The 22,306-nt window shown below is 43.5% G+C and overlaps 1 protein-coding gene and 1 pseudogene across 1 annotated transcript in view; one reads left to right on the top strand and one right to left on the bottom strand.

Annotated features, from left to right (window-relative positions):
- EGFLAM (EGF like, fibronectin type III and laminin G domains) overlaps positions 1 to 22,306 on the top strand; it is a 171,449-nt gene that overhangs the window by 80,943 nt on the left and 68,200 nt on the right. The window contains exon 7 of the mRNA XM_060007067.1: positions 3,758 to 3,924. Coding sequence (XP_059863050.1) covers positions 3,758 to 3,924 — 167 coding nt within the window. The remainder of the gene's footprint in view (positions 1 to 3,757; positions 3,925 to 22,306) is intronic.
- Positions 2,091 to 3,211, bottom strand: LOC132421636 (protein PRRC2A-like; annotated as a pseudogene).

Genomic DNA, 22,306 nt, shown 5'->3' with positions numbered 1-22,306 from the left:
GACTCCATCTAGCTTTCAACAATTCTTGCTAATGAAAAACTAGAAGAGCACATATTAGAGAAATCTGTGTACCATCCAGGCATCTCCTTTTAACAAAATGAGTCTTTACCTCCTTGCCTATTAAGTTGTTCGTAAAGGGCAAACATCAATATTTTTTGCTTCCTGCCTTCCTCTAAATATCTGTGAGCAGAGGGGTTTAACAATAGAAGAGCGGAGAGGTTGATTGGGGAGCAAACTGAAAGATGGAGAATCTCCCAATCCCTATCACCCCAATTTTTCATTCAGCATCAAGGATCTTCTTAATCTGATCTTCCCCCATCAACCCAAGTTGGTCTCACCATTTATCAGCTGTGTGACCTCAGGCAAGTTACTTACCCATTCTGTGCCTTAATTTCCTCTTCAAAGAAATGGGGGGGTGTTTAATATTAGTATCTACTGTATAGAGTAATTGTGAGAAGTAAATGAGTTAAACTATTAGAACAATGCTTGATACGCATTGAAGAACATGATAAATGATAGCTATTATTAGTTATTAACAAAACCTCTCCACTCCAGTTAGGCCATTTGCCTAACTGGAGGCCATTGTCCCCCAGCCACGCACAAACATTCCTAAATTTCATTTTGTAGTTCTTATTACCTGGAAAGCTCTCCTTTCTCCCTCCAACTAGGAAGTCCATCTAGAACAGCACTGGCCAATAGTAAATGCAAGCCTCTATGAAATTTTAAGTTTTTTGATAGGGGTATTTAAAGGGTAGTAAGAAACAAGTGAAATTAATTTCAATAAGAAGTATTTTTAACTCACTGAATCCAACATATCATCATTTCAACATGTAATCAATATAAATATTAATATTTTACACTTAAAAAAAATCCATCGTACACTTTACACTCACAGCACATCCCAACTCAGGCAAGCCGCATTTCAAGTACTGACTAGCCACGTGCGCTAGTGCTGCTGCATTGCAGCTCATGGGTGTAGAGTGAGCAGGTGGCCAGGGGTTGGCTGCCAGCTCTGTGAGGTGGGTACATCCCTCACATAATGGCTAATCCATGCTGAGCGTGTACAGTGTGATGCTGGTACCGAACCAAACTTGGGTCTGCTTGCCTGAGCGCAGGAAAGCCGACCTCCTGACACCGGGTTGTGGTGGAGGAAAGTGCAGCGTTCATTGCGGGGCACCAAGCATGGAGTCCAGGTAGCTAGTGCTTAAAAGATCCGAACTCCCCGAAGGCTTTCAGGGAGAGGTTTTTAAAGGCATAAGGGAAGGGGATTGTGGGTGTGTGATCAGCTCATGGACACTCCTCTGATTGGTTGGTGGTGAGATAATCGTGAGTCAATATCATCAACCTTCTGGTTCCAACCAGAACCATGTGTCTCTGAGCAGCAGACAGTTAACTTCTTCCACGTGGTGGGTGTTTCAGTTTCTGCAAAACAGCTCAAAAGATGTGGCTCAGAATATTATCTATAGCCCTTGAGGAGGCACTAAAGGTCCTTGACTTTGTTGAATGGCTAAACTATTATTATTTTGTCTTGTTTGACGTTATTTTTTCCTTTCTGCACTTTCTCATTTTTCTGATTAAATTTATTCTTTGACTAAAGTTTTTCTACAGGCAAAAGGCAGGCTGAGGACATTGGGAAGAGGGGGGCTCCTGTTCTGGGAGGGCCCCATAGGGTCCTGCTCAGTTACATTGCCAGGCACTGTGCTGGGATACAGAACTGATTTCTCCTTTATGACAGCCCTCTTAAGTAGGTACTTTTATCACCCCATTTTACGGATGAGAAACTAAGACTTAAAGAGGTGAAATAGCAGCTAGTGAGCAATAGAGGCAGGATTTGAACAGCTCAGCCCAGATCCAGAGTTTGTTCTCTTACCCCCTGTATGCTGTCCCCCAGATGGAAGCTGGACTTTTTTTTTTTTTTAATCCTTTTATTATTCTTTTTTAACAAACGGCCCCAGGGATAGGGGCCAGGGGAGGGGGGAGGAGGGGAAGCAAGGCCCCAGCCCCACAACCCTTCCCCACCCACCCCTTTCCCCCTTATATATTTATAATCTCTATACAAGCCCCAGGAGTTGGGGACAAAGGGCGCTCCCTCAGCGGGGTGGGGGCAATCCAGGCTCCTGTGCCCTTCGGGACGGCCCTTCTCGAGAAGGTGGTCCCGTCCGCTCCCAGGGCTTCGGCGTCCAGCACAGGGCATCCGGTGGGGAGGCCTGCTGGTAGAGGTCAATGCGCTGGCTGTGGAAGACTCCACTGTAGGTGGAAGGTGGGACCTTGAGATGGGAATTGAGGCCAGAGAAAGACCTTCCAGCTGGAGGAGTACGTGATGACCCAGGTCCCCCACGGTTGCTGTTCAGTTTTCGATAATCCTGGAATGACTTTAGTTCTACTGGGTGCAGCTCTGCTCGCCCCAAGCTAGGGCCGAAGGGCCTGGCAGGTGAAGGCAGCGCCCGCATAGCAGGAGCAGGCGGGGGCCGCACATCCAGGCTGGGGGGCCGCAGAGCAGGGCCCACAGGTAACAGAGAAAGGGGGGGGTCAGGCAGGAGGTGGCGCTGGTGGCAGGGAGCCGCAGTTCACCACAGGCAGCTGTGAATCCACCGTGGGGGGAAGCATCTGCTGGGAAGGGGCCCCGTAGGGGAGGAAGCCACTTTGGCCGCCAGGTTGCAGAGGAGAATAAAGATCTGAAGGGGATGGCAGATCCTGTCGCACCTGCAGCAAGGGTAGGTCTGGCAAAGGGCTGGGGCAGAAAGCTGGAGGGTGGAGGAAGGAAGGTGGAAGGTAGAGAACTCCTCCAGCTGGCAACTCCCCCAGCTCTGTTGCTTGCAGTGTGGAGAAATCCAGAAATTGGCCCTTGACAGCTACCCCAGAGGGCAGTGCCGAGGGGCTGTGATCTGCAAGGGTGCAATGAGGGTGTCCCTGGGCAGAAACCTCCGTCGTTGGGGTATAGCTGAGAGGCTGTGGCTCCCCCTGAAACCTGAGAAATGGGAGGCCCGGGGCTGCCATAGAAGACCTCAGGGTACAAGCATTGGCCTGATGAGCTGGTCTCTGGGCCACAGTGCCCGGAACCCAGGTGCTTGCATTGTGGCTCAGCTGAGGCAGAGACACTGGGGAACAGCTCTCAGTCTCGGGTGATGGGAATGGCCTCAGTGACTGATCCCATTAGCTCCTTCTCTGCTTTTAAACTGTCTCCCACCACTAGGCACAAGTCCGAGTCCATGTGAACATTCGGCAAGTTGGCACACTTGTAGTTTTGTGAAGAGTAAGAATGGCCGTGCTACAGAATCTTGTGGGGTTTTCCCATGGCAGTTCACGCAATTAGTCACCCTAGAACATTTATATTTGTTTATTTTGTGAACAGATTGTGCATAGATGGAATCTGTGCTCTCCTGACCCCTGGGAATGGGAACTATCAGGGGAAGGCTTGTTTACGAAACATCTGGAAGGCAGAGTCCCTCAAACCGAATTCCTACGTGGGGATCTTTTTACCACAGTCAAGGCCATGCAAGGAAAAGCGGGTGATCTTTAAACAGTGCTTAAAACTGGCCCTAAAAAGGATCTACTTTCTTTTATTGGCAAGGGCTTAAAAATCATGACCTGGCATTTCAAATCCAGATCACTTTTAGATGGGAAATGTTCACTCATTTTGATAAGTCTTGCTTGCAGAATTCAAACGCTGTTAGCTTACATAGCCAGCAAGCTTTCCTTCCCTCTGCTGTAACTGAACTACTGCTTCTCATTCTGTTTTGTTTTTTAATCAACAAAGGCCAGATTTTGACAAGAGTTGGACCTTAATCCAAGAGCAGCTCCAGATGGATTCCATGGTCATCAAGGGCCTCGATCCGGACACCAGCTACCAGTTTGCCGTGAGGGCCGTGAACCCCCACGGTCTCAGCCCCCGTAGTCAGCCCAGTGACACCATCCGAACCGCCCGTGAGTACTGCGGTCCTTCTGAAGGACAGACAGAAGTAGCTGCGTGGCTGGGATTGCCTCCTGAGGACCCACTTGACGGAGGTTGCTTAGCGCCCCGCAAAAGGGCAGTCTGGAAGGGGGTGTCCTCAGCCTTTCCTGCTGTGCTTTTCCCAGGTCTTTGGAAGTTAGAGGCCCTCCACAGGGCCAGGCTGCTTCTTTCTTTGTACAGGAGGTCAGCAGAAGGCTTATTTTTGCATTATCCTTAGGGAGTTTGAGGTCAGTTTTCTTTCATGGGTACAAAACAGATCACATACCAAGGTGATGTGCAGCCCCTGCCCCTTTCCATCTTTTGGACAAAATGGGTTCAGCTTAGCATCACAGGAGAAAAAATGCTGCTCCCAGACCCTTCAGGGTTATTCTTCACCGGCAAATCAAGGACGCTAAAGTACAATCAGCCCCTCTGAAGGATGGTGAAGGAGAATCCAAGTTGCTAACATGCCGATGTGTAGCTGGGGGTCTGTAGCATAGGCTCTGTCATAGTGCCTCTCTGGGGGCCTTGGGGAAGCTTGGGCCAGTTCGTCAAACCATCTGGAATTTTGTGAAAAGTCAGATTCAGATTGTGGTCTGGGGTTTCAGAAGCTCCCACACGATTCAAGAACTATATTTCGATTGCTTACTCCACCTTGCCAATCTGGCTTAGAAACCTTTGTCTTTTGGAAGCGGGAGGTACATGGACACAAACCTAGAACCCAGTGTCGTGGGGAGATCTCAGAACTGAACTGTTGACACTTCTTTTGTTTGAAAACTGTAATCTTTTCAATGTTGCCAGTAAATTCCTCCAGATTCTTGTGTCTGAAGAGCCCCATTACCATCCCTGGGTCTCTTCAGCCAGGAAAGGAGCTCTCAGAAAAGAAGCCTAGTTAGCACTGCCAGAGGCTTGCCTTGGCCAGCACAGAGCCCTGCGTTCATTCGTTAGCTGGTCCTTCTAAACTCCTCCCCTCTGCTTCACAGCAGCCCTACAGCTGACTTCCCTGCCCACCTGCTCTTTCCAGGGGTGGAGATTCACCAAGTTCCCTAAGTCCTAGGAATTTTGGCTCTTCTAAAACCAGCCCTTACCCTAACCTTGAATGTTAGGATTCCATCCTTCAAATTGAATTGTTGCGGAATATGGGGATGTAGTGAGTCCACACCACCGCCACCGCCCCCACACACACACACCTACATACACAGTAACTACCATCACCCAACAATTGTTTCACTGCTCTTCTTTAGAATTTAGAAGCTACAACTCCCCATTCATGTGGCAAGGGATGAAGCTCCTTCTTTCTAGAAGAAATGTTAACAATTTTATTTCAAATCAAAGGAGGGCCACCTTCCACTCTTGCTGGATGAGATCTACTCTGTAATCTTTGGTTAAGCTTTGTGATGCGTGGCCAAAAAATGGGGCAACAGTAGCTGAGGCAGGCCTCAGGATCTGACTGTGTTTTGAAACACGTTAGTTTGTCTTTTTGTATTATAAACCGAGCAGGCACTCTGTGCTGTGTGCCTACCCACCCTTCCCCAACACTGAACTCCTCCGCTCCCATTTTGTGAGCTGCCCCATGTTCACTTCTTTCCTTCTATCCCCTAGTATCTCCTTCTCCACAGAGGCAAGAAAGTGCAAAAAGGATGAGCTCTAACACCTCAGCCGGCCCTGGACGTAGATGTGGAGACTGGAGTCAGGGGAGGGGGCGTGGAGGGGCATCTCTTGAACTTTTTCTTTTTAAACTGAAACACTAGTCTGGTCTTGGAGTTTCTGAGAATTATTTCCCCTTTGGTAGATGCCAGCTCTGTGAATTAAGTGGGATAAGGTATGTGAAAGTGCTTTTCAGATATGTAACATGTTGTTCCAGTTGGTCTCCTTTGTGAAGTAAAATTTATCCTTTCAAAGTAATTGTGTGCAGGGGATGTGGCTGATTCAGTGAAAACTCTCAATTATGAAATATTCTTAAATAAGTCAGATTTAACTGTTTATATATATATGGTTACTCAAATCAGGGTAACAGAAATAGAATTTATTAGATAGCCTGTTTCGTGAATATATAAGAATGTGCTGTCATTGGCATTTCCATTGTGATTTTTTGGCCATGATCATTTCTAATGTTTTAGAAAAACCTGCATTCTGGCAAATTCACACTTCTTATTCTGCTCTTTGTCTAGACTATTATTCTACCTCCAAAACCCACTTTTCCATACATAAAAATGCCTAATTACCAAATAGCCCTTATTGGAATTATAATAAATTCTGAACATCAGAGCTACCGTTGGGAAAGGCTCCTACGAGCCGGCCGCATCTCGAGCACTTACCTGGGAAACCCCTGTGCCAGAGGAATTGTATCCCTTTTTTTAAAAAATAGATTTTTAAAAATTGAGTCTTTGAAAGATTACATATTTTCCCAAGAATAATCATTGTAAAGGCAGGATTTGAACTTGGGTTTGGCTGACTGCTAAACCACTTCCCTGAGTGAGGTTCAAATTAAAGAATGTTCTTCTAGTGCGACATGGCATGAGAAAGGTAAGGTTCGCAGTTAAATAAAGTACAGGGGACAGTCCTTGTAGAATCTATGGACTAAGGAAGTTCTGACAGCACAGAACAAGAATTTTAAGAATTTTTTTTCTTTTAAACCCTGTAAGGCGTATTGCACCTACCAAAAGGTGAGTAAAACTTACTTACAGGTCTGAAATGCTACCAGCAAGCATCAGTGTAGCCCTGGTGGTTTACAGCTGGTAGCCCTTGTGACTGGTTAGACCCAAGCCAAGAAGTTGTGAAATATTTTGAACACTTCCTGAAGGAATTTGTGAGATGAGCATTTCTACATGTTGGGCTCCCCCTTTCTCCTAATTCCTACTCCTCGCAACCTCCGGGTCCTTCCTTCATGGATGTTTTGTGGGTTGATGCTCCCTGAAGCGTGAACCTCAGGACAGTTGTCAAGTGCACTACCAAGGTGCAGCGGGCTCGATGGGAACCCTCGGATCGCACCCCAGACACTGCCGCTCGCTGAGCTCCTCCGTCACCTGTTTTAGACTTGCATCCACCTCCTTTCATAAAAAGTATAACACATCACCTCTAGTTACTCACAGAGCATTGACTTCCCCTGGACCTATTAGCGCCCGACCCTGTTAGCAGACCTCGGGTGCTGTGTGTCTGTAGTTACTGAAAGCCAGGGCCCAGTGTTTTCCTTAATTGGTGCTCAGCCTGAGTGAGGAAGAGGGTTTTGATGGCTTCGCCGGGGAATTGTGAGGTGTGTTCAATGTCCACATCGTACCTCAGCTCCATAACCTTACAGGTAGAAAGGGAAGGAAAAATGAAGATGTTTTAGTGTCCAGATCCTCTGCTGAGAACTAGATCATTTCAGACCTTGACTAATAAAGACGCTACCCCGTATTGACTCCCATCCTCTCAGCAGAGATTTTCCACACATGTCAGCACCTCTTCTCTTCCTCTAAGGAAATACGAGAAAGACAAAGATCACGATTCCTCATTCTTTACCCCATTCTACTCTACTTTTTTTCTTCCAGAAAGAAATGCCAACAACATTATAATTTGCCTATTATTCCATGGCATTCTATTTTCCCTTGGTTGATCTTATAAATTAGCCAATCAGAACGGGACTGGTGGAGCCTCACGAACACAGGGGCACGTATGTGGCTTTGTAGTAAGACACGTATTCGCCCCGTCTGGTGGTCGCTTATCCTCTGGGATCCAAGCTTAGCTTGATCAAGAAGGATGGAACAAGTAATAAGGGATATGAATTGTAAATAATAGAAATGGCAGAAGTCATGTGTTTTCTTTCTTTTTCCCAAAAACAAATGAAATGAAATGAAAAATCACTCATATGTGTAACCCTCTCTAGGATTACATAACCTTCCCTGGGTATGGAACTTGGTCCTACACCCTAAAGCATTTAATTTCTCGTGTTCTAGCCTCATGATATAAACAGAGAAAGAACCAGTAAGTTTTTCACTGAAGTGAAATTGGTATCCTCAGGGAAGTCCCCAGTAGAAGGTGTTCTTTTGTTCCCAGCAAAAGTCATTTTGCTCCTTTCTGCCTGAGGGCTTTTGTACCTGCTGTTTCCTCTACTTGGAACTCTCTCTCCCCAATCTTTCTATGTCCCTATGACCTCCCTCCCTTTCTTCTTTTATATCATAGCTCAGATGTCACTTCCCCAGACAGGCTCCCCTAAACTTCACACAGTGTCTCCTCAGCCCGTTCCCAGCTTTGCTATGGCCCTTGCACTGCCTGAAATTCTTTACTTATCTGTCTCCCCCCTTCAGTATAAGCTCCATACTGGAGTTGGATCGACCCATTCAAGGTTGTGTTCCTAACACCCTGTACAAAGTAGGCTCTCAATAAAATATTGATTGAGTGCATGAATGACTGAATGCGACTTCACAAGCCAAGAACCTGTGACTGCTTTGGTGGCTGGATAACTTTCTACTGCCACTGTCTGGGAAGTTTGAAGAGAAGATGTGAGGAGAAAGTTGGCCTAGAGACCCACCAGGTCAAAATTAGGTTTGCCCATTGGCAAGGTTTATAGGCAAAGTCGAGCTCCCAGAATTGCAATGAGACACAAGTAAGAACAAATTAGAGTGAAAGAGGGAGAGAAGAAGGAAGGAAGGAAGGAAGGAAGGAAGGAAGGAAAGGAGGAAGGGAGGGAAGGAGAAAGCAAACACAGGGAGTTTAAGTTCAAGGCAGTAAGGACGGAAAAGAGGCCTTTGAGAGAGATTTCAGTGATCAATAGAGTTCCATTTGCTAATAAGAGGTTGAGGAAGGGAAAGACATTTCCCAACTCTTTCGAATCAAGCCCTTATTTTACCACTGTGTTCTTTTTTTTAAAATTTTTCCATTATGAAGTATGATCATTTTTATAATTGAAAAGATGATGGATCTGAAGACTTAGGAAGCTGGTTAAGGATATTATTACACTGATACTTTCCATTTTCCTATTAGCAGTAAATTTTTGAAACCCTTATTTCGTTTTGAATTTTATTTTTTTTTATACAGCAGGTTCTTATTAGTCATCAATTTTATACACATCAGTGTATACATGTCAATCCCAATTGCCCAATTCATCACACCACCACCACCACCCACAGCTGCTTTCCCCCTTGGTGTCCATAGGTTTGTTCTCTATATCTGTGTCTCAATTTCTGCCCTGCAAAACGGTTCATCTGTACCATTTTTCTAGGTTCCACATATATGCATTAATACACGATATTTGTTTTTCTCTTTCTGACTTAATTCACTCTGTATGACAGTCTCTAGATCCATCCACATCTCTACAAATGATCCAATTTTGTTTCTTTTTATGGCTGAGGAATATTCCATTGTATATATGTACCACATCTTCTTTATCCATTCGTCTGTCGATGGGCATTTAGGTTGCTTCCGTGACCTGGCTATTGTAAATAGTGCTGCAATGAACATTGGGGTGCATGTGTCTTTTTGAATTATGGTTTTCTCTGGGTATATGCCCAGTAGTGGGATTGCTGGATCATATGGTAGTTCCATTTTTAGTTTTTTAAGGAACCTTCATACTGTTCTCCGTAGTGGCTGTATCAATTTACATTCCCACCAACAGTGCAAGAGGATTCCCTTTTCTCCACACCCTCTCCAGCATTTGTTGTTTGTAGATTTTCTGATGATGCCCATTCTAACCAGTGTGAACTGATACCTCATTGTAGTTTTGATTTGCATTTCTCTAATAGTGATGTTGAGCAGCTTTTCATGTGCTTCTTGGCCATCTGTATGTCTTCTTTGGAGAAATGTCTATTTAGGTCTTCTGCCAATTTTTTGATTGGGTTGTTTGCTTTTTTAATATTGAGCTGCATGAGCTGTTTATATATTTTGGTGATGAATTCTTTGTCCATTGATTCATTTGCAAATATTTTCTCCCATTCTGAGGGTTTTCTTTTTGTCTTGTTTGTAGTTTCCTTTGCTTTGCAAAAGCTTTTACATTTCATTAGGTCCCATTTGTTTATTTTTGTTTTTATTTCCACTACTCTAGTAGGTGGATCAAAAAAGATCTTGCTGTGATTTATGTCAAAGAGTGTTCTTTCTATGTTTTCCTCTAAGAGTTTTATAGTGTCCAGGCTTACATTTAGGTCTCTAATCCATTTTGAGTTTATTTTTGTGTATGGTGTTAGGGAGTGTTCTAATTTCATTCTTTTACATGTAGCTGTCTAGTTTTCCCAGCACCACTTATTGAAGAGACTGTCTTGTCTCCATTGTAAATCTTTGCTTCCTTTGTCATAGATTAGTTGACCATAGGTTCATGGGTTTATCTCTGGGCTTTCTATCCTGTTCCATTGATCTATGTTTCTGTTTTTGTGCCAGTACCATATTGTCTTGATTACTGTAGCTTTGTAGTATAGTCTGAAGTCAGGGAGCCTGATTCCTCCAGCTCCGTATTTTTTCCCTCAAGACTGCTTTGACTCTTTGGGGTCTTTTGTGTTGCCATACAAATTTTAAGATTTTTTGTTCTAGTTCTGTAAAAAAAAAATGCCATTGTTAATTTGATAGGGATTACATTGAATCTGTAGATTGCTTTGGGTAGTATAGTCATTTTCACAATGTTGATCCTTCCAATCCAAGAACATGGTATATCTCTCCTTCTGTTTGTATCATCTTTACTTTCTTTCATCAGTGTCTTATAGTTTTCTGCATACAGGTCTTTTGTCTCCCTAGGTAGGTTTATTCCTAGGTATTTTCTTCTTTTTGTTGCAATGGTAAATGTACTCCTGTGTTCTTTCTTGATCACTAGAATAAACTTTAACATTTCCATGCTAAGTTAGAGTACATTTTCCCTCTGGTCCTCATGAGTCTAATTATGGTCTCAGATCCTTAGAGATTGTGTAGGGAGGTGTGAGAGGTGTTTGGTTGGAGTTTGGTCTTTGACATACTCTTCTCCCCACAATCCATTTTCTTCAACAGTTTCCGAAACTTCCTCTTCTGCTGAGCTGAGACAACCCTCCTTGACCCCAATCAATCAAATTTCTACAATAAACCTGATTCCATGATGTTCTTTGCCTCCCCCACTACCCCATCCCCCTTTTCTTGTCTCTGCGGTCCTGCTTACTCAGACATTGCTCTGTTCAGCTGTTGTTGGGTGTGTATCTGTTTATGTCCTTTTGTCATACAAGTGTCCATGTGTGAATCTGACCTAGTTTTGCTCTGAGATTTGGACCCTTGTTTTAAATTGACTGCCTCTCCAGAGACTAGCTTGGCGTGGCTGGGTCTCCTGGTTTCTCATATATGTAGCCACAAAATAGATTTCCTTTATCCCCAGTCACTAGGAAGGGCCCCTATTTGGTGGCAGTGCCCTGAACTGCCTGCAGCTGTGAGCAGAGGGGAAGCAAGTGGGGGCAGAAGGCAGTGGCATCCCTAGGGGTGGGAGGAACATTCAGGCAGGGACTGGAAGTAGCTTCTTCCAAAATCCCCGTGACTTATCATCACCCTCCTGCAGCTTCCATACAACCTGCTGCCTCCTTTGGTCCATGTCTGTGGAAAGTCCTCGGCAACCCTTGAAACCTTCTTACTGCCCCCAAACACAGTACCTTTGGACAGGGCAGAATCTGGCAGCCATGGCTGCGCCTGGAGAGCTGTCTTCTTGGACAGACACAAAGGGATAATAACCTTGTTGTGAGACCTTCTTGGAAAGTCACTTAATCTCCCTGGGCCTCAGTATCCTCATCTCTAAAATGGGCACAGTAATGTCTGAGGCAGGTGATATTTTCTACTTCTCAAGATTATTTTGAGGAAAATACATGTGAAACAGAGATTATGATGTCAGTCCACTTATCAAGATGAAGGAGAGGTTGATACTCGTTTCCTCACATAGTTACTGAAGGATGGTATAATTGACCTGGGTGACCACCAGCTGGTCTATTGCTTTTTCTTTATGACTCTGTGCCCTGAGCTGTGCTCTTGGGACTTGAAGTCATTAGAATGTTAGATTTTAGGAACCAAGGGTCAGGAGCGAAAACTTCCCTGACAGAAGTGGAAGAACAGAAGAGACCACATGAGTTAAGTCAAGCAGAATCATTAGGATGGCTTTTGGTTGGTTGGTTGGTTGGTTAGTTTTAAAAGACTGCAGATTTAGAAGACATCAGAGAATTAAAACTGCTAGGCACAATGAACTACACTAACAATATAATTTCACGTCTCTCACCGCTCAAGCACATCCTGGATTCAGGCAAAGAGAAAAACAAAACCCTGCAGAGTTATAGTACTGTACCTCTAGTTTTTGTTTGTTTGATTTTAACCTTCCAAAAACTAGACTTTTACTTAGACAGGGTCAGCAGCTTTTTCTGCAAAGTGCAAGATAGTAAATATTTTGGGACTTTTGTGTCACCTTTGCTGTTGTAGCGTGAAAGCAGCCATAGACAATAAATAATGTGTGTGACCGTGTTCCAATAAAACTTTATCAATGGACACAAAAAGTTGCATTTCATATAATTTCTACGTGTCACAAAGGATGATTCCCTTTTTAACCTTTTTCAGCTATTTAAGAATATAAAAACCCTTCTTAACTTGTATACTGTGAAAAATGATTAAAGAAGACAATTTAGGTAATACAAACAAACTTAAACATTTCATGAAGTAAGCAGTGTCCATTCTCAAAGGACCAGAGGACTGCAAAATGAGGCAGGAGGCGGGAAGCTTTTATAGGATAAAGAATGAGGAACAAGGAAGAAAAAAGCAGAAAATGAAGAGAGAAGAAGGGCATGAGTACAGAGCTCAGAGTTGCCTTGGCATCTGGAGACTGGCTGACTGGATACAGGCAGATCTCGAGACACTGCTGGTTGGGTTGCAGACTATCATGGTAAAGCAAGTAATCACGATAACTCGAGTCACAGGAATCTTTTGGTTTCCCAGTGCATATAAAAGTTATGTTTACACAGTATTGTAATCTATTAAGTATGCAAAGGACATTATCTCTAAAAAAAAAACAATTTAAGTACCTTAATTAAAAAATACTTTACTGTTAAAAAATGCTAGTCATCAATTTGAGCCTGCAGTGAGTTGTAATCTTTCTGCTGGTGAAGGGTCTTGCCTCGGTGTCGATGGCTGCTGACTGATCAGGCTGGTGGTGGCTGAGGCAATGTCTTAACATAAGACACAATGAAGTTTGCAGCATTGATTGACTGTTCTTTTCACGGTCGATTTCTCTGTAGCATGCAAAGCTATATGATGGCATTTTACCCACAGCAGAACTTCTTTCAAAATTGGAGTCAATCCTCTCAAACCCTGCTGCTACTTTATCAGCTAAGTTTATGTAATATTTAAAAAATTTTAAACATCTTTATTGGAGTATAATTGCTTTACAATGGTGTGCTAGTTTCTGCTGTATAACAAAGTGAATCAGCTGTACGTATCCATATATCCCCATATCTCCTCCCTCTTGCATCTCCCTCCCACCCTCCCTATCCCACCCCTCTAGGTGGTCACAAAGCACCAAGCTGATCTCCCTGTGCTATGCGGCTGCTTCCCACTAGCTATCTATTTTACATTTGGGAGTGTATATATGTCCATGTCACTCTCTCACTTTGTCCCAGCTTACCCTTCCCCCTCCCTGTGTCCTCAAGTTCATTCTCTACGTCTGCATCTTTATTCCTGTCCTGCCCCTAGGTTCTTCAGAACCTTTTTTTTTTAGATTCCATATATGTGTGTCAGCATATGGTATTTGTTTTTCTCTTTCTGACGTACTTTTCTCTGCATGACACACTCTGGGTCCATCCACTTCACTACAAATAACTCAATTTTGTTTCTTTTTATGGCAGAGTAATATTCCATTGTATATATGTGCCACATCTTCTTTATCCATTCATCTGCTGATTCTTTGTTGTCATTTCAACAATTTTCACAGCATCTTCATCAGGAATAGATTCCATCTCAAGAAATCACTTTCTTTGTTCATCCATAAGAAGCAGCTCCTCATCAGTTAAAGTTTTATCATGAGACTGCAGTAATTTAGCCACATCTTCAGGCTCTACATCTAATTCTAGTTCTCTTGCTAATTTTACCACTTCTGCATTTACTTCCTCCACCGAAGTCTTGAACCCCTCAAAGTCATCCATGAGGGTTGGAATCAACTTCTTCCAAACTCCTGTGAATGTGGATAGTTTGACCTCTTCCCATGAATCATGAATGTTCTTAATGACATCTAGGGTGGTGAATCTTTTCTAGAAGGTTTTCAATTTACTTTGCCCAGATCCATCAGAGAAATCACTATCTATGGCAGGTAGAGCCTCACAATATGTATTTCTTAAATAATAAAACAAGTCAAAGTAACTTTTTAATCCATGGGCTGCAGAATGAATGCTATGTTAGCAGGCATGAAACAACATTAATCTTTTTTTTTTTTATAAAGAGACAATGAAATGTATTGATTGTTAGGAATGAAATAAATAGGGAGGGAGGTGCCGCTGTGTTATGTAAATTGCCCACCACTCTATACACTGGCAGCAGCTCTCCAGTTCAGGGTTTGTGCTTGTTTGTATTCACAGATGTGCCCATATTGTGTCTTTTCTAATACTTTGTCATCCCATGACTTTGAGCTTGTAAATGGCTTCCTGTGTTCCTTAGGATGAGACGAGAACTGCTTAAAATCATGTACAAACCTGACTGGACAGACCCGCACTTATCCCCAACCCCCCAGTCCAGTTCACACTATTTTGGAAACAACATTAATCTTGTCCATCTCCATCAGAGCTCTTGGGTGACCAGGTGCATTGTCAGTGAGCAGTAATATTTTGAAAGGAATCTTTTTTTTTTTTTTTTCTTCTGAGCAGTAAGTCTCAACAGTGGGCTTAAAATATTTAGTAAACCATGTTGTCAGCAGATGTGCTGTCATCTGGGCTTTGTTGTTCCATTTATAGAGCACAGGCAGAGTTGATTCAGCACAATTCTTAAGGGCCCTAGGATTTTCAGAGTGATAAATGAGCATTGGCTTCAACTTCAAGTCACCAGCTGCATTAACCCCTAAAAAGGGAGTCAGCCTGCCCTTTGAAGCTTTGAAGCCAGGCATTGACTTCTCTTCTCTAGCTATGAAGCTCCTAGATGGCATCTTCTTCCAATACAAGGCTGTTTCGTCTACATTGAGTATCTGTTGTTTAGTGTAGTCACTTTCATTAATGACCTGAGCTAGATCTTCTGGATAACTTGCTGCAGCTTCTATATCAACACCTGCTGCTTCACCTTGCACTTTGATGTTATGGAGACGGCTTCTTTCTGTAAACCTCATGAACTAACCTCTGCTATCTTCAGATTTTTCTTCTGCAGCTTCCTCACCTCTCAGCCTTGTTCTGGATTCGGCTTTGACCTAAGGGAATGTTGTGGCTGGTTTGATCTTCTCTCCAGACCACTAGAACTTTCTCCACATCAGCAATAACACTGTTTTGCTTTATCATTTGTGTGTTCATTGGAGTAGCACTTTTAATGTCCTTCAAGAACTTTTCTTTTGATTCACAACTTGGCTGCCCGTTTGGCACAAGAGGCCTGGCTTTGGGCTTATCTCAGCTTTAGACATGGCTTTCTCACTAAGCTCAATCATTTCTAGCTTTTGATTTAAAGCGAGAGACATGTGACTCTTCCTTTCACTTGAACACTTTGAGACTATTGTAGGTTTATTAATTGGCCTAATCTCACTGTTGTGTCTCGGGAAATAGGGAGGCTGAGGGAAAGGAGAGAGGTGGGGGAACAGCTGGTCAGTGGAGCAGTCAGAACACACACACCTATCGATTAAGTTCACCGTCTTACATGGGCACAATTCGTGACCACCCCCCATTACAATAGTAACATCAAAGACCACTGATCACCATAACAAGTATAATAATAATGAAAAACTTTAAAAGATTGCAAGATATGTCAAAATGTGACACAGAGATACGAAGTGAGAAAATGCTGTTGGAAAAATGGTGGCAATAGACTTGCTCGGCGCAGGGTTGCCACAAACCTTCAATTTGTAAAAAATGCAATATCTGCAAAATGCAATAAAGTGAAGCACAACAAAGCGAGGTGTGCCTGTAGGCTGTATTTTTGGTTGAGTGGAACGTTTTCAGGGACATGAAAGTTTTGGTTTACTGATGTGGCAACCCTGGCAGAAGCGGCTTCATCTTGGGCCTAGAAATGAATATATTTCACCAGTACAAGAACAGGTGGTCTTCCAGATTTGGCCTGTGAGATGTAGTTTGTTGACCTCTGTAGTACATTGCTGGGGCTTATCTCCCAAATTTTAGGAGATTCTCCAGGAAGTCTGGGAAATCCTCTCTTTGGTAGTAATTTTGTCAAAATTGGAAGGAAACAATTAGTGCATACTAAGGAAATCGTCCCCTTAATAGAAATCCCTGCCATTTAATTTTCACATGAATGTTCTGAAATAAATAAGAGACCTGGAGAGCCTGCAACCTAACTATATTCAGACAGGTTTGTACTGCTGTTAACAGAGAGAGAGAGAGAGGAGAGAGAAGAGGCATTGCTTGGTGTTACTCCAGGGGCTTGGGATGGGCCTATAAATTGGCGAGCTTCGTGGATTTGTAAATCTTTAGAACGTAAGATGAAAAAGCGAACAGGAAGAGGAAGAAATCATTTGGTTCACTCCTCGCCTAGACAAGTCTGCATTTTAAGTGTGCAGTTTGTGCGTATGCATAATTTCAAGTGTGACTTTACACTCAGGTGCCCTCCAAGGGAACCGCTCCATTGACTTGCTGACGCCACGATGCCTGTAACGCTGAGGAACACTCATTTGTGCAACTTTATTGGTTCTAAAGGGAGTGGTTCACTTTGCTGCTTAAATACCTGCTACCTATTAATTGCTCTTCTGAGACCTTTATACATCCTGCGTTACTATACGTTTACTTATCATCGTTGCACCGATATCTTACCGCCTCTGGTAAAAATCTTTCGTATGGATGAAAGACTAAAACAAATGATAGGAAAACATAATTTTCTAAAGAAATGGCACTCACGGTTCTCTAGTTTCAACTGTAGCATCTCTTTGATCGGTCAGCTAGTGTTTCGCAGCCACACGGTGAATATGCTATTTATTCACTCCATCTCGATGGATTTTTAAACGTTAGCATATTGAAGTAATACACAAATAGTCTTAACTATTTTTCCTTTTGTTTCCTCCTACTTGCTTATTATTCGTTTTGTTCTCCTTCCTTTATACTCATCATTTCATGGTTAATCTTTTCTGCTCTTTGGAGCACTTCTTGCTCGTCCACAATTCTCCATTGGGATTGTTTCTTAGCATCTAAATCCCTGAGTCACTTAGGTGCTCTGATGAGGAAGGAGGGCGGCATTCGTGGTTTGGCACAGAGAAGGGGCTGTAGGAAATCAGCTTGACCCAGTGACAGACGTGTGGGAGGGACACCGTGCACACTGGCTGAGTCTGGTGGATCTCGTCTGATTATGCAACCACATAGGAAACAGATTTGTGCAAGTAAGAAGCAACGAAGGGAGAAGAGGTGACTTTTCTCATGATCTCAGGTGTCACCAGGCTCCCAGCGGGGAGCAGGGGCTCATGCAGTTTGGTAATTTGAAGTGAGTTTAGCGAAGGGACTATTTGCAAAAGTTTGAGTAGGTGTAAGGAAACCAAGAGGGGGCAATTCAGTGTCTGGAGACAGACAGGGAGGGCAAGTGCTGCGACCTTCACACACGTGTCCCGTGACAACCACCTAGGGAGGAAGTAGGAGGACCAACACTCTGACTCTTTTCCTCCCTCCTTCACTCCCCTCCTGGGGCCTCTGGCTGGGCAGACACAGTAGGAAGCTAGACAAGTCTGTCTCCCAGGGCCCAGGGCAGAGGTGGATCAGAGGGAGGAATCTCCCATAAGAAGTAATAGAATCATCTCCTATGATAAAACGATGGTGCCTTTTGGTGGATTGCAAGAATATTGATTATCTTTGGTCTTTCACTCTCAGAGAGCACAGATCTTATCTCGTTCATCTTTGCCTATTTAGCTTTGTTGACTGAAAAAACAATGTACAACGTGAGAGTTATGAGTTAAGTTTTATTCGGGGCAAAGTGAGGACTATAGCCTGGGAGACAGCATTTCAGATAACTCTGAGAAACTGCTCCAAAGAGGTAAGCGGGGGAGGTCAGTATACATGTGATTCTGGTGAAGGGGGAGTACATGCAGTCAAGCGCGTACTTTTTGCAGAAGGCTACTGCTAACCTCATGAAGGCTACTGCTGGTCACGAGGAGCAGACGTCACCTTGAAGGGTTTTCGTGCTTTTCTAGATACGAGGAGATGCAAGAATGGGGCACATCAAATTTTCTCCTGAGAATATCTAACTAACTGAAGGCCTTTTCTGCCAGGTTTTCCCAGAGCACAGAGTGCCTCATTCCTGATCTCCAGCCTGAACTCCTTTCAGGAGTTGTTGAAGGTCAGAGGCTGCAGCGGCTCGTGATTTAATCCTCGTAGAGGTAGATGGCAAGTGCCAATTCGTAGCTGGCAACTTATTTCCTTGAACATAGGAGATGATGAGGTCTCACAGCTAATATTCGTTTACTGAGGGTTTGTAAACTCATGGAGCTGGAAAGGACCACATCCACATTCAACACATGAGGGAACTGAGGCCCAGAACACCCCGGCAGCCCTCTCAAGGTCACTCGGTGGAAGATCCTGGACAAGAACCCAGTTTGGTGATCACTTTGTTTTCAACTTGATTCCTAATGTTAGTGGGATTCCTATTTTCTAAAGAATCAGTTTCTCAAGTTATTTTATGATATCTCCGTTTCCTCTTTCAAACAAATATTTCATGCCCACTCTGTGCCAGGTACTGTTTCAGATGCTGGGGATTCAGCCGTGAACAAAGCAGACAAAAGGAATCCCTGACCTCACAGACCTTACGTTCTAGTCAGGGCAGACGGAAGGTGAACAGATAACGTTAAACATGTAAATAGTGTGTCAGGTGGTGAAAGGGCCGTGGAGAATAACGAAACAAGGAAGGGGATGGGCAGTCAGAGAAAGCCTCCTGAGAAGGTGACATCTGAGTAAGGACGGGGTGATAAACCTGGATCGATAGATCTATCATCTGTCCATCCACCCGGGGGGAGAGCTCTCCAGCTAAACGCTGAGGCCTCGTTACAGGAGCATCCCGGGCTGTTCACAGAAGAGCAGGGCTGCCTGTGTGGCTGGGTTAGGGGGATGTGAGGTAGAAGATGAGGTCAGAGAGGGAGGTCACAGTCGGTGGAGGCTGATTAGGACCTTGGAGGCCAGTGGAGGCCATTGGACTTTGCTTTTTCTCGGAAAGAGATGGGAAGACTGGGAGAGTTGGGAGGCAGGATGGGCTTGACCAGAGGGGCAAAAAGACCTTACTTAGGTTTCAACAAAATCACTCCTCACTGGTACGTGAAAGAAGGACTGTAGCTGGGCAAAGGCAAGAGCAGGGAGACTGATTAATGAAACCTCTGCAATAATCCCAAAGCAGAAATAGCTTTATTGTTGTCTCTAGATAGTAAAAGTAAACCATACTTATTATTAGAAAAAAAAAAAGAACAACATATAAAATGCAAAACAAAAATAATCAAGATGAAAATTATCTCTAATCTCAGCATCCAAACATAACCACTATTAACATTTTGGTATATCATCATCCAGAATTTTTAAAACTCCAGTATGAGATCATAGAACATATACTTTTTCTGTATAACAAAATACTGTATACATCTTTAAATATAGATTAATATAGATCTACATCATTAATGTTAGTGACCACAGTATATATCATTGTAAATCTCTACCATTTATTTAACTAATTTTTTATTGATGGGCTTTTACATTGTTTCACTATTATATACAAAACTGGGCCACTTGATGGTTCCCTTACTTACCTTTTGGCTTGTCCAAGTTTGCATTTACCCCTTTGATATCTCTGTGAAGGAGGGCGGGTCAGGACTTTCAGTTTTCTCTCCCTAATGTTTATCCACGGGTAGACCAATATGTGCAGCCAAGTTGCACTACGGATGACATTTGAAGCCCAACTCTCTTCCTGCTATTCTAACCATTATTAAATGTTTTGATAGTATCCGTACTAAAGCGTGGTGTTCATACACACTTTTGAGACAAAATCTTAAAGAAGAATCACCTGCCGTAAGGATGAAACTATCTAGTTTTGAAGCTTAGGTCTCATATTGGAGGTTTTGGTGGTTCCAGCTTCCCCTTCCCACCTGCATGGAGGGTCATTAGTGTTGCCATCTAACTCCAACCGTACCATTTACCATATTTTAAAAGGTATGTCCACTTTGGCCCAGTGAAATGTTTCTCCCATCAGTAGTCTTGATCACGTGGTCATGGTGGGATTCCAGAGACCCACAGATTCTGAGGATCACAAACAGTAGGGAATGACCAACTGCTCCTCGGGAGGAAGGACGAAGACGGATCCCCAGGTGATGGTAGTTCACAAGTCACCCAGCAGATGGCGATAGTTCACAGACTTTCAGAGCCTGAAGAGCCCTTTAGAATCAGTTTGGAGTCCCTTGTGGTGGTTGAGATGAGGACAAAACAGAGAGGTTCCATTATGTTGCCTCAGACGACTGACTTCTTCCGTGGTTAACTAGTCCCACCAAAATGGGGGAGGGCAGCTAATTTTAGATTTTAGTTCTTGCAATGGAAAGAAAAGTTCACAGGCAGAAACTGAAGTCGCTTCAGTGATCTGAGACGTTTATAATATCTTACTTCTAATCAGTGCTGAGCCCTAATGGTAAAAAGAACTGATACAATAAATTTATCTCTAAAATAAAATGAAATAAAGGGCTGCGAAATTCAGAAAGAATTTAAACAATGAAAAACAGAAGAGTGAGAGAGAAGAAAAACTGCAAATGACTGGAAGTTAAGTCAGGCCAAATTTTTGATTGTTTTAGCATCAGACATCACCACTGGTAATTATTTACATTAATCTGGAAAATGTTTTGGTGATGCTCAAGAAAGTAAAGAATTTAGTTTCTGAGTCTACAGTGATTATTTCTCTTATTTAAACATTCATTTGCCAATTCATTTTTTTAAATAAATGTATTTATTTATTTATTTTTAATTTTGGGTCTTTGTTGCTGCATGTGGGCTTTCCCTAGTTGAGGTGAGCGGGGGCTACTCTTTGTTGCCGTGCTGTGGGCTTCTCATTGCTGTGGCTTCTCTTGTTGCGGAGCAGGGGCTCTAGGCACGCGGGCTTCAGTAGTTGTGGCAGGTGGCCTCAGTAGTTGTGGCTCGCAGGCTCTAGAGCTCAGGCTCAGTAGTTGTGGTGCACGGGCTTAGTTGCTCCGCGGCATGTGGGATCCTCCCGGACCAGGGCTCGAACCCGTGTCCCCTACGTTGGTAGGTGGATTCTTAACTACTGTGCCACCAGGGAATTCCTGCCAATTCATTTTTTAAAATGTGTATTTAATACCAATGATATGCCAGGCAGTTTCTGGGTGCTGGGTTCTTAGCAGTAAGTAAGATAGACAGTCTCTGCCTTCATGGAGCTTATATGTGGGAGAATCAGTCTCAGTAAATAAGTAGATAATAAAATAAATACTTACTACATTATCCTACATAAATAATATACCTTTAATGTTAAGTGTTAAGAGGAAAAGAGATGGGGTGAGAGGGCATAGAGGATGCAGGAGCTGCTGTTTGGAATAGGTTACCAAGGAAGCCTTCTCTTAAAAAGAGGTTTGAGCAGAGTCCCTCCTTGTGGGGGGGAGCAGCAAGTGCAAAGGTCCTGGGGTGAGAGCAGCCTTGGGATATTCTACAAACAGTAAGGAATATGGTAAGTGAGACGAATGTTAGGAAATGAGGTCAGAAAGGTAGCCAGAGGCCAGGGGTCAGATCATGTCCAGTCTTGTAGGTTCTGGTGAGGACTTTGGATTTTATTCCAAGTTAGTTGCAAAGATCTTGAAGTGTTTCGAGCAGCAGAATGATCTGATCTGATCTACATTTTGAACATGATCACTATGGCTATGGTGTGTGGACCCCAGCAGAGAGGAAGGGAGATGAATAGAGAGGCAATATATTGTTCGAAGGAGAATATATATGAAAAGAAAAGGTAGAGAGCCAAACCAAAATCATGGAGTTTTGGAACCAGCAGGTTGTTTAAGGACCTAGCCAAACTTCCACAATTTTCTGATAAGGAGCTGAGCTATCACCAGATTATATGACTAGTTCTAGGTCACAGTTAGTTGCCGTGAGTGTTAGATTCACAGGACTCTCTGTCCAGGATTCCTGGCATTTCCTACCCTCCTCTCTGTGCAGAGACACCACTTGCCTGCGTGGTTGGGCCCTTCCGTGTAAGAGCAGTGCCACTTCTTACCGTCTGATGCTTAATTTCTCACCCATCTTCTGGATGCCTGTAGCTCCTTTTTTAGAGCAGGGGGACTGT

This window comes from Delphinus delphis, chromosome 3, assembly GCF_949987515.2.
Source record: "Delphinus delphis chromosome 3, mDelDel1.2, whole genome shotgun sequence".
NCBI classification, from domain to species: domain Eukaryota; kingdom Metazoa; phylum Chordata; class Mammalia; order Artiodactyla; family Delphinidae; genus Delphinus; species Delphinus delphis.
The sequence above is the reverse complement of the archived record's forward strand: the minus strand, read 5'-3'. Positions and strand labels throughout refer to the sequence as shown.